Source organism: Eumetopias jubatus, unplaced genomic scaffold (genome assembly GCF_037043125.1).
Source record: "Eumetopias jubatus isolate StellerSeaLion01/CBP00866 unplaced genomic scaffold, mEumJub1_p1.0 scaffold_16, whole genome shotgun sequence".
NCBI lineage: Eukaryota > Metazoa > Chordata > Mammalia > Carnivora > Otariidae > Eumetopias > Eumetopias jubatus.
In genome coordinates this window covers 86,146,829-86,159,669 of record NW_028274822.1, presented here as the reverse complement: position 1 = coordinate 86,159,669, position 12,841 = coordinate 86,146,829, and the positions used below count along the sequence as shown (strand labels likewise).

At 49.9% G+C, this 12,841-nt stretch overlaps 1 protein-coding gene and 1 long non-coding RNA gene across 7 annotated transcripts in view; one reads left to right on the top strand and one right to left on the bottom strand.

Annotated features, from left to right (window-relative positions):
- The window catches only part of KDM2B (lysine demethylase 2B), a 117,528-nt gene that overhangs the window by 83,373 nt on the left and 21,314 nt on the right, over positions 1-12,841 (top strand). The window contains exon 1 of one of the 6 annotated variants that reach the window (XM_088019361.1): positions 4,525-4,703. The exons of the other annotated variants lie outside the window; for them this stretch is intronic. Coding sequence (XP_087875487.1) covers positions 4,650-4,703 — 54 coding nt within the window. The 5' untranslated portion in view covers positions 4,525-4,649. Of the gene's footprint in view, positions 1-4,524; positions 4,704-12,841 lie in introns of those variants that run through there. 6 annotated transcript variants of the gene reach the window in all.
- Positions 1,812-4,227, bottom strand: LOC148162334 (uncharacterized). Its single transcript, XR_015766939.1, has 3 exons — positions 4,157-4,227; positions 3,748-3,862; positions 1,812-2,053 (listed from the first exon to the last, which is right to left on the bottom strand). It is a non-coding gene; the product is annotated as an uncharacterized LOC148162334 (long non-coding RNA).

Below are 12,841 nucleotides of genomic sequence, written 5' to 3'. Positions count from 1 at the left end.
CCCAAGGGAGAGGGGTTTATAAAGTGAACTCATTTATTTCATCCAAATTGAGTGCTCAGCCTTAGCCTGGATTTTTGTAGGGCAATGAGTAGAGAAGGGAAGTAACTTCCTAAGGTCAGCGAATGAACTGGAAATGGGGTGGATGGCGGGAAAACATTTCTCAGATCAATGCCGGTCACCTGTTAAATTAGTTAATCTTTAAAAAAAAAAAAATCCTGTGCCCCGTCACAAATCTTCCAGTGAATGTAAGTATTTGTTGGTTGATTTTGGTAACGTAAAGAGACATTATTAGGAGAGGAACCCCATTTAACAGAAAGCTCAGTCTTTTTAAAGGACCCATATGACAAATATGCGTGGTTTTTAAATGCTTGTGGAATGACTCTCCAGGGGCAAAATAGAAAGCAATCAAATAACATTAGTAATTTCCTCAACAGAAATCACTGCAGCCCTTGGTCTGTCATACAGATACTCTTTGAACCATAATCTAGACAACCCTGGAATCAGTCCTAAGTTGCTATGTGACACAATATAAAAATTCTTCTTATTTACATTTTATTAGAAAAATAACTCTCCAAGAGACCTCCTTTCACCATTAAGGGGGAAAAACCCTATTGAAAGACAGAGAGACAAATGGCAAAATATAGTAAAATAACTGAAGCATGCATTCTCTGTTGCTTGTTAAGTATAAATTATTACTTGCACCAGGAAGCTCCCCTTTGCGTGCCTGTTCTGTCATTTCTGCTCCCTCCTTAGGGGCATGTTTACAAATGGGGTCCACTGGCTTAGGGGAATGCCAGCCAGTTACTGGTGTGGACACAGAGAATCCATTCTCTTTCCCTGCCCTGATCCTTTGGGGAATAACGTTCCCAAGCTTTAGCCTTTTCAACGTGGGCCCAAGGAAAGGGGCCACATGCAGGAGAGACCCTTGTCCTAGGGAAGTCCAGAGTCCGGGGGGCAGCTTGTCCCTTGTCCCCGGAAATGGGGATGGAGAGGATGGCTTCCCTCCTTTAACGTAAGCTCACCACCTGTGCCTGCACTGGCGATAGCGTGGCTATTTCTGGGCACAATCTCTCGGCAAACTGGGGTTGTTTCTGGTGTCTCATGATCTGATAGGCAGACCAGAAAATTAAATGACACTTGGAGAGAAAATGGGGAAGTGGGTGCCCACTGTGACCAGGGCTGATTCGGCTCCCATCTGTTTTTGTTTATTTCCTGACCACTTGGTGAAAGTTCTGGATCTTCCTGGCTCAGGGCAAGCACCAACTGCCCGGGTGGCATCAGCTTTGGGAAGCTCTTTCTAAGAACATAAGCCTTGGCTAAGTGGAGCCGGGAGAGTGTTCAGTTCTTAGGGTCACTCAAAGATGAGGTCAAGAGGGAGAAAGGACAAGCCTAAAGCACAATGTAACACTAAATTTTCAGATGGCAATCCTACTGGGCCAGGGCTAGCATAATGTATTTTATATAAAGTCCAGCATGCTATTAATACAAAACAAATGTTGGATAATTGTGTGTGCCAGTTAACTGAAGGAAACTTGATCGAGGGAAGCAGAGGAGTAAGAAGTTCTTTGCAAGTGTCAGAAGAGGAATTTTTAAGAGGTGTTAGGATAGTGGCTGGCAGGAGCCTTCTTAATGTTTGGAGAGAACCCACTGCATTATCATGTCTTAATCCTGGTTTCCTACTTCCAGAGTTGGCCCCTGACAGATGATCAGACAGCAGTTTGGTTACCAAAGGTTACCAAAACCATACCTATCTGCCTTGAAATTGAATTTGAACCGAGAATACAGAATTTGCAAAATTTAATAAGGGACAGTTAATTTAATTTTACATTAAGTCTGAGTTTTTCACTTGGATTCTTACATCAGTCTCATTTGGCATCTTCTTTTGTCTCTGGCACGAGGCATTGGAGTGGTGTGATTAACAGCCCCAGCTCCAGGCTGCAGGCTCCAGCTGCCTGTGGGTTCAGATCCAGGTCCTTTCATTTCCGAGCAGCAATATGCCTCAGTTTCCTCTTCTATAAAATGGGTGCACAGTGGTACATACCTGATGGGACTGCTTAAAGGGATAAATGAGATAATGTCTACAAAACACTCAGCACTGACTCTAGCCCTTCAACCATGGTTAGTAAATATTAGCTGCTATTACTGCCCGGACCCCTGAAAGGTGGTGGTGGGGCGTCGTTTCTGGGTGGTGTTATTATATAAGGGACCCTGGGCTTGAGAGCTACTTCCTAATTTTCACTGCACCACCATTTCCTCACTTGTGAAGTGAGGGGGTCTGGTTGAGGCCCCTTCTAGTTCAGAAATGACATGGTAGAAGGAAGTTTGTGTTAGCTACAGCTTCTGTTTATCAACATTTTCCCTTTCTCTTTCTTTGCACCATGATAAATGAGAACCGTGCCTTTTTACTTCCTTAAATACAGAAAAGAGCTTTGGAACATTGAAAAGAAATCGGCTCAAAGACAAGTCTAGTAATCTTGCACTCCTGATAAGCAATGGCAGAGACCTTCAAGAAAAAAGTCCCACTTCCTTACCTCTCTCTCTTGATGTATCATGGTATTTGGGTATCTTTGTACCTTTGCAGTTCTGACCACATTGAATGACAATGAAGTGAAAGCATGATTAGCATTTTATCAGCCCCTCCCCTTTATTTTAAGGGGCTTCCTACCGGGTAGAATGGCTCCTAAGAGGTCATCAGATACAGACTTTGGTCCATCACGATAGCTTTTAAAAGCTGAGATCTTTGGGGATGAAGTGAGGTGGAGGAGGGGGATATTCTTTTGCTTTGTGTTTTTGTTAACCTTGAGTGGATTGTGAAAACCGTAAGAAGAGAGGAAGGAAACTCAGAATGGATATGTTTCAGTAAAGAGCAAGTCTCCTGGGATTTCTTCCCATAGTGTCAGTGGGTGTATAAGTTTCATACAGACTTCAGAATCCACTCAGTAAAACTGACATCCCTGTTTCCTCTCTCCTGCCGACTCCCTGCTAGAAGCCTCCTGAATTGTATTTACAAGGTCTCTGCCACACACATTCTGCCTTCCTTGAAAGCCCAGGCCATGACCTGCCTGTGGGTCCCTTCTGTTCTCACAGTGGATTTCATGGCCAGTGGCCTGGGCATGAATAACGGTTGGACAGCTCTGCAGAGTTGATCACCAGATTTCACAGCTAATGAGCTTTTTCTTGGGAAAGCCTTTGATCTCTTTGCAGAAGGATGCTCATCTTTCAGTTGGGCAAACCTTCCCATTTTATCTTCATCTGTAAAATGATGAAGAAACCGAGCAGGTACAGGTATGCATGTTTAGTGTCATATTGAACATTCCTAGTTAGATGATACGTGTGCCCGTTGCCCAGCTAAGGCATCCCACTCCTTGTCTTTGTGTTTAGCTGTGGTTTTGATGGTTGTATTGATCACTCTAGCTAATGGTCAGAGCTCCTCCTTCAGAATAAGGGCTGTGGGCATACGTCCCCACAGACTTTTTTTTTTTTAATAATGAATCTCAGTCTGGATTTCCAGTAACAGTTTTCTGCAGGAGTGGGCTGCTTTTGGATTAAGCATTAAGAGGAACCTTTACAGTTTAAAGAATTTAGAAACCCACACCTTCTGGGCCAGCCTCGGGGCGCTGCCAGTCTCCTAGGAGAACTGGGTTCAGGCCTGTAGCTCTCTACCCCTTCTGAGATCGCCTCCAGCGCACATCCCCTCCAGGGCACCACCGGAAGGAGGGTTCCTGTCCAAGAGGGTGGGGCACCCACCTCGGGGCAGAGTGCATTCTCTCAGGTAACCTCCAAGTCGGGCAGCTCTATGGGAACTCGCACCAGCACCACCGCACGTTTCACGCTGACTCCCTCTCGATCTGCTAAGGCAAACCTGAGGGAGAGAGGGCAGCGTCAGGGGACCTGCCCAGCCCACCTGCCCGCTTCCGGGGGAACTGGGCCCCCGGACCTTAGCCAGGCCAGCGGGCCTGCAAGCTCCGGGTACGGGACTCCCGGGTTCGCGGGCATCAGGTCCTGGTCCCAGAGCCTGTGCAAACCCGGGAGCCCGTGTGCCCGCTGCCGGGTGCACAGGGACTCTTGCCTGGCGTCGCGTGCAGGCCGCCCCCCGTGGCCTGTGCGCCCCGGGGCCCCCGCGAGACGCCCCGCAGGACCACACAAAAGACCCCACCCCAGGTCGGGCGTGCATTTCCTGTTAGAGCGGCGGCGGCGTGCAGCCACCCATGTGCATCCCGTGGCGCGCGGGCCGGGCGGGCCGTGGGGCACGCCCCCACGCAGTCCCAGTCCCCGCGCCCCTGCCGGGAGGGGCCGCCCTCGGCGGGCCCGCCCCCATGTCACCGCAGGCCGGGCTCCCTTTGTGTGCGGCCCGAGCGCCGCGGCCGCGCCATTGGCCCGCCGGCCCGGGGGGCCAGCCCCTTCCTGGCTCGCTTCATGCATATGCATGAGCGCCCCGGCCCTCCCCCCCGCCGGCCCCTCCCCGCCCCCTCCCGCGCGGGCGTGCGAGGCGCGCGGCGCTGCTCCCTCCTCGCGGCAGCAGGCGCCCGAGCCCGAGCCCGAGCCCGAGCCCGAGCCAGGGCGAGCCGAGCCTGCTCCGGGCGGGCGGCGGCGGCGGCGGCGCCGCTCCAGCCATGTCAGCGCGCGCGAGCCTGGGCCCACCATGAGCCATGGCCATGTCCGTGAGCGCCGAGGACGACGACTATGAATCGGAGCCGGACCAGGTCGGCGGCCCGGGGTGGGGCTGAGGGAGGGACCCGCCGCCCGCCCGCCCGCCCGCCGACCTCCCGACCGACCGACCGACGCTCCCGGGGCGGCCGCGACGCCGCCGCCGCCGCGATGAGGAGAAAGTTTTGCAGCCGCCGCCGGCGGGGCCGCCAGGGCCGGGCCCGAGCGGGGCGTGGAGGAGCGCGGCAGGCCGGCGGCTGCCGGGGCGCCGCGGGCCCCGCAGCCGGCCCGGGCAGGGGGCGTGTGCGAGCGGCTGTGCGCGAGGGTGGCCGGCCGTGCCGCGGGGACAATGTGGGCCTCGCCGTCGGGCGGGCCCTGCCGGGCGCGGGCCGTGGCCCGCGGGCAAGTTGCGGGCGCCGGCGCTGGCGGCCAGGGCGCGCCTCGCCCTCGCCCGCGGCCCACGCGCGTGCCGGCCGCCCCGGGCGCACCCGGACCTGCGGCCGCCGGCGCCTCCCTCCTTTCTGTTTGCAAAGTTGCACCGGGACCCTCGGCCTCTAGGCTGGAGGACGCCGCGGCCCCGGGCCCGTGGGCCCGACGGCCCGAGCTTTTGTCTGGGCGCCGCGCGCCCGCCGCCTGCCGTGGGCAGACGGAGACAGGAAGGGGTGCGAGCCTCGGGCCGGCGCGGGGAATCCGGAACCCGGCGAGTGCGCTCCGCCGCGGCGGGGCGGGAGGAAGCCGTGACCCCAGATGGCAGTATTTGGCCTCAGTTGGATTTAGAAGGGAAAGCAACCTCTCTTGGGACCTGGGGGGAGAAATCTGTATAAAACAAAGCCCTGGGTGTGTTTACGGCGTGAATTTACTCCGGGAAGATTCGTGTTTAGGAAGCGGGGGAAGAAAGTTGAGGATTTACGGAGTATAATCTGCACAATATTTGCAGCAGGACACAGGCTAGGTTGACTTGTCCGAGGAATTAAGCATGGAGTGGGTTGAGTTATCATGTGGGCATGGGACCAGATGAATAAGATGCTTATTTATAATCCTGGGTGCGTTTTCTCAGTGGAATAAAGATGTTTTGGAATGTTCAGGCCGAGATGTAGGAACGTTTGCCTCTTCCGTTAGGGGTGATTGAGGAAGCAATGTATATGCTGCAGGTAAGTTGTATCACCCATATCATTAGGTGGTTTTATCTAACGAGTTAAATTTTATTGTTTAGTTACATTTTATTTTTATTCTAAGTTTTGCTGGATATTTTTCAGGCACATGCACCTTATGGTGTTCCTGAATCTTGCTGGTCTTACCGATTGGATTAACCCAGAGACAACCCAAGTGGTTTTGTCTTGGAACTTTTATCAAGTCAGTAGCACAGCGTGGGAATGGTTCTCAGTTCTTGCTTCTTGGTTCACGCCAAATCTTGGTTTGAAAATTTTTCAGTTCAGTTTGGATCTACCTAATCCCTGCCAACAGTTTAGCCTTTCTGCATCTGCTCATTCATAAGAAGACACTTGTATTCAGCATTGACTCTGCTTTGGTGTTTCAGGATTGAGGTTCCTGTTACCTGCTTTGTTTTGGTTTTTTAATTTGGCCACACCCTGTGGCCTGTGGTAGATACAATCTTTGACAGTGTATGAGACAAGACTTCCTATGTCTCTGGGCTAAAAAACACGTTTTCAGGTCTGCCACTCCTGAGAGAGACTTCCATCAAGAGGGCCTGTACTCCCAGTAGCCAGATTACTTTCCTCCTCCACACATCAGTCAGCCCTGTGTGGCTCTTCTGGAGCCGTCAGCAGAGTTCTCAACGTTCACTTTAAGATGATTTGTTCCACTCAGGTGTATTGAGGTGACCCCTAAGCCGGGTCAATGGGCAGCAGGTTTTCCCCATACTCCCAGCAGAGAGCATGGTTGTCAGCGAAGGACCTTGCAGTTGCGGAAGCTCCAGGCTGTGGCTCAGGGCTCCTTGCCTCACCTTCCTCACTAGTTTTTCCAGCCTTGGGATTTCTTGGGCCCGAGAACAGTGGCTTCCTCTAAGGATCTCAAAAGCATTTGTGTCTTCCACAGGAGAGTGAGTCTCTGGACTCTAGACCCCACTCTTCTGTAAAGTGTCCTTCAAGGAAGGGTGGAAGTCCTGGAGTATGGGTGGGCATGCAGGTATTATCACCACCTCCTGTGGTGGTGTGTGTGAAGAGACCAGGGGAGGCCCTGTTGGGAAGTTACTGTTGCCCAGTTACCCTCAGCAGCTGTGCCTAGCCCCTCACTACCACCCCTCATCATCAGGATTTTGCCTGTTCCATCTTGAAATTCTGTGCATGTCTCTTGTCCCCACCTGGCTGGCATCAGGCTTCCTTAGGCCTGTCTGCCCCACTCCTTCCCATAGCAGCCTACTTTTCCCCTGCTCCCAGTGTGCGACAGGAGCGAGGAGGTGATGGTGGATGGGAGGACACGCCTTGCATGCCCTTTGCCAGTGGTCACTCTTGGCTGGGCCTTCTCCCATGGACTACATTTGCTTCTCCAGTGCAGAATGTGTCAGAAAATTCTTTAGCTGTTTTCAGTTTGAGGAGATACCCCTTAAAGAAAGGCTGTTAATGAGAATTCTTGTTCCATCTTGTTGTTTTGTTTTGTTTTGTTTTTAACCCTTGAAGTGAAAAAAGCTTTGTTCCTTATTTTAAACTAAAAGTGATTGTTGGGGCACCTGGGTGGCTCAGTTGGTTAAGCATCCGACTCTTGATACCAGCTAAGCCTTGTGTTGCACTCCATGCTAGGTGTGGAGGTTTCTTTAAAAAAAAAAAAAAAGTGATTGTTATCTTTTTTAAAAAAATAAAAATAACAAAATTATGAAGAGGAAAATCTCTCAGAAGTTTATGCAGCCATAACTAATGTGTTACTCATTATAGCTTCTTAGTGAAATTTTAAGACCAGGGTCCCTGAACCTTCCTGAAATTTTATGCAGAGGTTTGTGACTTTGTGTGCATTTTTCTAGGAAAAGGTCCTTAGCTTTCCTCAAATTCTCCAGAGGTCCTCTCATCCCCTGGGTTTCTGGTAGCTCTTGTGTTTTTATTCTCTTGCTCCTTACCCTTATTATATAAACAAACCAGAGCCCTCCCTGGAGTCTATAGGTTTGTGTTAAGGGACCCCACAATGCTGCTAAAATCCAGCTTTTCCTGGAATGTCCATTATACACGAAGATTTGGGAACAGACATATGTTGAGATGAATCTGTGTTATGCAGAAGAGTACAACATTAGCATGACAAAGGAATTCCATACTGTTTGGGGGGCTGTGGCTAGCCTTGTGGAGCTAAGTGTCAGTATACTGCTGTTGGGAAGAGCTTGCTGGGAAACACAGAACTGTCTTAATTGTAAAAACGCACAGCCATGTTTCACTGTTTTTCTCACTGACTCCTCTTGACAGTCATCTCTTGAAACTTTTCCCTGGTCCAGTGATGACACGACCACCTTTCTGGCCATTCCTCCACAGGTTGGTCTTTCACACTGGCCCTTGAACGTTTGTAGTCTTGAATGCAGTGTCCAGGACCCTCTTTTCCCTCGGCCTTTTCTCCCTGGACAACCTGTGGACTTAACTAGTTTAACAGTCTGTGATTGCTGACTCCAGTTGTGTATCGGCTCTGGTCCTTCCTGCCTGCTGACCACCTTCCTCGAATGTCCTGTTGGCCCCTCAGAGTCTGCGTGCCCATGATGGAGTCACTGATCTCTCCTCCCTTCCTAAGCCCCTTGTTCTCCTGTTGCTCAAGCCAGAAACCTCAGAGCTTTTCAGGACTCTTCCTGCCTGCGTATTCCATGTTTAGGCAGCCTCATGGGTTTGCTTCTAAAACATCTCCTGAATCGTCCCCTCTTAGTCAACCCATGTGTGGCTTCTGTTCATGCCTTCATCATCTTCGGCCTGGGCTACTGTAGTATCCTCATCTCTTCTCCCTGCCTTTCATCTTGCTTACCACCCAAAAAAATATTCATGCACTTGCCACAATGTGATGGTGTTGCTCCTGAATGTAAAGTCCTTTAGCTGCTCTTATAGGGGACACCATTTCTCTGTGTCCTATGAGATCCTGCAGGATTAGGCTCCTGCCATCTCAAGGCTGTTCTCCAGTAGCCATATCAGGCTACTGGATGTGCCGTGTAGTTTCACATCTCTATCTTGTTACTCTTCCTTCTCTGCCTAGAATATCTACTCTCTACCCCATCTCTATCCCAGTGCAGAGGCCTGTTCTCCCTTAGTCACCACCTCCTGTGTCTACGACCCTCTTCCCAACCTCCCTTCCTAGTGAGATGAGGCATTTCTTCTGGGTCAGCACTCCAGGGTCCAGACTTTAGAGCTCCCGCCCAGACTCCTATCGCGGCTTCTCGTTCATTGGCCATATGGCGTTAGGCCAAAGACTTAACTCTGCTGTGCCTCAGTTTCCTCACTTCTGAATGGAGATGATAATTTCTATCTCATAGATTACTGCTGGCAAATATTGAAAAGAGTGATTAGTTACTTTTAATATCATTATCATCATCACTATCACATTGCATTGCATTTACATGTTGTCTTTCTTCTCCCCCCGCCCCCCCACAGCCGGACTGTAATGCCTTTGAGAGTATGGAACAAATCTTACTCATCTCTGTAGTCCCAGCACCTAGCACTGAATCTGGTACATAGTTCTCAGCCAAAAAACACTTGGGTAGGCAGGTGGGTGAATGTGTGACTCATTAATGAATGAGCCTCCAGTGCAGATTACGCGCTCTGTTGGCTAGTGATGTTGAACATCTTTTCGTGTACTTATTCCCCATTTGTATATATGGGTTTTTTAGGTTTTGTTTTGTTTTAGAGAGCGTGGTGGGGGGAGGGCAGAGGAAGAGAGAGAATCTTAAGCAGGCTCCATGCCCAGCATGAAGCCTGCCACAAGGCTCAATCTCACAACCCTGAGATCAAGACCTGAGCTGAAATCAAGAGTCAGAAGCTTAACCGACTAAGCCACCCAGGCTCCCCTACATTGTGTTTTTGAAGAAATTCCTATTTAAATTCTTTGCCCATTTTCAAATTGGGATGTTTGTCTTTTTATTGTTGAGTTGTTAGAGTTCTTTATATATTCTAGGTACTAGTCCCTTACTAGAGGTGTTATTTGCAATATGTTCTCCCATTCTCTGGGCTTTTTCACTTGATTGTGCCCCTATTAAGCACAGAAGTTTTTAGTTTTGAAGTCCAGTTTATCTGTTTTTTTGTTGTTGTTGTTGCCTGTGCTTTTGGTGTCATATCCAAGACATCATTGCCTGATTCCAGGTCATGAAGATTTACCCTTATGTTTTCTTCTAACAGTTTTACAGTTTTAGCTCTTACATATAGGGCTCTGATCCATGTTTGAGGTAATTTTTGTGTATAGTGTGAGGTAGGGGTCCAACTTCATTCTTTTTGCATGTCCCTGCACCATTTGTTGAAAAGACTGTTCTTCCCCTACTAAATTGTCTTGACACACTTGAAAATCACTTGGTCTTTGAAAATTGTTCGGTCATAAATATTATAAGGTTTTATTTCTGGACTCTCAGTTCCATTGATCTGTATGTCTTTATGCCAGCACCACGTGGTCTTGTTTACTGTAGCTTTGTAGTAAGCTTTGAAATCAGGAAGTATTAATCCTCCAACTTTATTCTTCATTTTCAAGATCATTGTGGCCTTTCCAGGTCCCTGGCATTTCCACATGAATTTTAGGATCAGCCAGCTGGGACTTTGATAAGGATTGCATTGAATCTGTTGATCACTTTGGGGAGTATTGCCATCCTGACAATATTGTCTTTGAATCCATGAACATGGGATGTCTTTTCATTAATTTGGTTACTCCAAGTAATTTTAATCCCAGAGTTTTAGTGATGAGGGATTGAAGAGGTTCTGCCCATGAATATTCAGGAAGAGAGCATCTGATGGATAGGAGGGGCTCTGTAAATATTTGTGGAAGGAATGAAAGAACTGCTGTACTGATGTTCCCTTTAAGGAAGATGCTTAGGAGTAGCTGGTGGAGAAGAGGTGTTGGAATGCTATGATTTGTGTGTGGGGCGGGGCATGTGAACTGCAGATTTCCTTAGCAGGTGGAGCTGGGTTTATAAAATCAACAAGAGGCCTTGGGATTGAGAAGACTGGTTTGTAAAGGAAAGTCGGTGGATGCCATCATTGTCTTTTGCTGAGAAGACCAGTTCGTGCTGAAATTAACAAAGATGCATTCTGGGTTACTTGAACAAATAGAGGCAAAGGTAGGATAGAGTGGAATTTAGAATTGGGCGATGAACCTTTGGATATCACACAGAAGAGATTAGGAGAGAAGCTTCATGCCAGAGTGACAGGGCTTTGGCTTGTTTACCTTCCTTCATGGAGACCCTCCAATGTCTTTCTCACCTGTTGATTTTCTGGGTGGTCTGTCTTGGGCTCCAGCATTTCAAGTGTTGCTCGATTGACTCCTGACAAGCCAGCCGGCGCCCACTTCCCACAGAAGCTGGTCATGAGGCTGTAGGCAGCAGCAGCTTCTCTGGCTTGACTTGGCAGCTGGCTAGAGACCGCCTGAGTCAAGGTCTTCGGAAAACAGGGCCTCCTCACACCTCTTCCAGGACATTGTCATTTGCTCTGTCATTTTCCAGGATGTCTCAGCTGCCATCAGGATCCAGGAGGATTTGTTTTTTCCATGGGTTAGAAAAGTTTCTTCTCTGGATGAGAATGTGCTTTGGAAAGCACTGGAAGGTAGGCTTGTTTCAGTTACATTTGAGCTCTGTGACACTGGCTGGATCGGCCCAACGTTTCACTTCAGAGAGACACTGCCCTCGCGGCCAGTAAGGCCAGAGGCGCCCAGTGGCTATTTATACCTGACGTTCCTGAGTGGGAGGAGAGAGCTGTGTTTGGACTCTGGGAATTTTTTTTCAGTCCTTCACCAAAGCAGCTAGTCCTTAGACTCTCCTGCTCTGGGGGTCAGAGTTTGAGCCCTTCACCCCTGGTTTGTCCTTGGATGTTGGACTGCACTGTCCTCTCTGTGCCCGACTTGAGGCTCAGAATCGTCCACCTTGTTGACTGTGTTTCGGGGCTTAGAGGAGTGAGTTGCTTCCAGGACATGCACTCTTTATAGGGGTGGGATCTCTGATTCTTGCGCGCTGTGAGGAGAGGGAAAAGCTGTCTTGGTGTCCGTTTCTCTGGAAGTGGATGTGCCTCTCCATACGTCTTTTCGGCACCTGCCCTACTATGGGTGTGAAGGCACTAACCGTGGACCCATTCCAGGGGTGTGTGCTCCCCTCCAGTGGACTCTCGCCCTGTTCATCAGCTCTGGCTTATGGTGTTCAGTTTGGGTGCGTGCTCATCCTCTGCTAGCTCCGTCACCACGGGCAAGTTACTTCACCTCTCCCTCCAGTCTCCTCATCTGAGAAATGGCATCTCTCATGGGGTTCTTGTTGGGAAAATAAGGTCCTATCATATGTAAAATGATCGGTAGCAGGCTTTCAGCAAATATCCGCTATTACTGCTGTCACATGGCTGCTTCCGCCTGGCACACTTGCTGTTCTTTGGTCTGCTGCTTAGTGTTCGGGTCCATGGCCCCTATGTATCATTCTCTTAACTCCAAAGGCTCTGAAACCTCCTTTTTTTTTTTTTTTTTTTTTAAAACTACTCATCTGGCAGCAGTACCTGACTTGAATGGACATGTGTGATGTGTAGGCCGATTTATCCCTCTTCCGGTGTTAGGGCTCCTCCCGTGTGTGACCGGGGGCGGGGGGTGTCGCAGGACCTTCACTGCTGGAAGACAGAGCAGCATGCGTGGGAGCCGCCCCTTCCCCGACGCAGCTGGTGGCGTATAGGCCCGGTCGTGACAGGGCCGCTGGCCGGGCTAGCTGAAGGGGGGCCTGACTGAGCATGGAGTGGCTCTTTGGAAGCAGGCTGGGGTCGATGAGGACGGATGGGCCACTGGAGCCACATCTCGTGTCTCCCTTTCCTCTGGAGTTCAGAGCAAGTTGAGTGGGATAAAGATCCAGAGTAGCGGGGCTCCCGTGAATGTTGCAGGCTGCTGGGAAAATAAATTGGAGGGAAGGATCCAAGGTGTCAATACCAAAGGGGGTTGGGGGTGTGTGTGTGAGATTTTCAGCTCTCTGCAGGGACCACTGCACTGTGGAAGAAATGAATGATGGTGAGACTTTATTCACAAAGAAAGATGGACTGTGTTTCTTCCTGATGTGGTTATA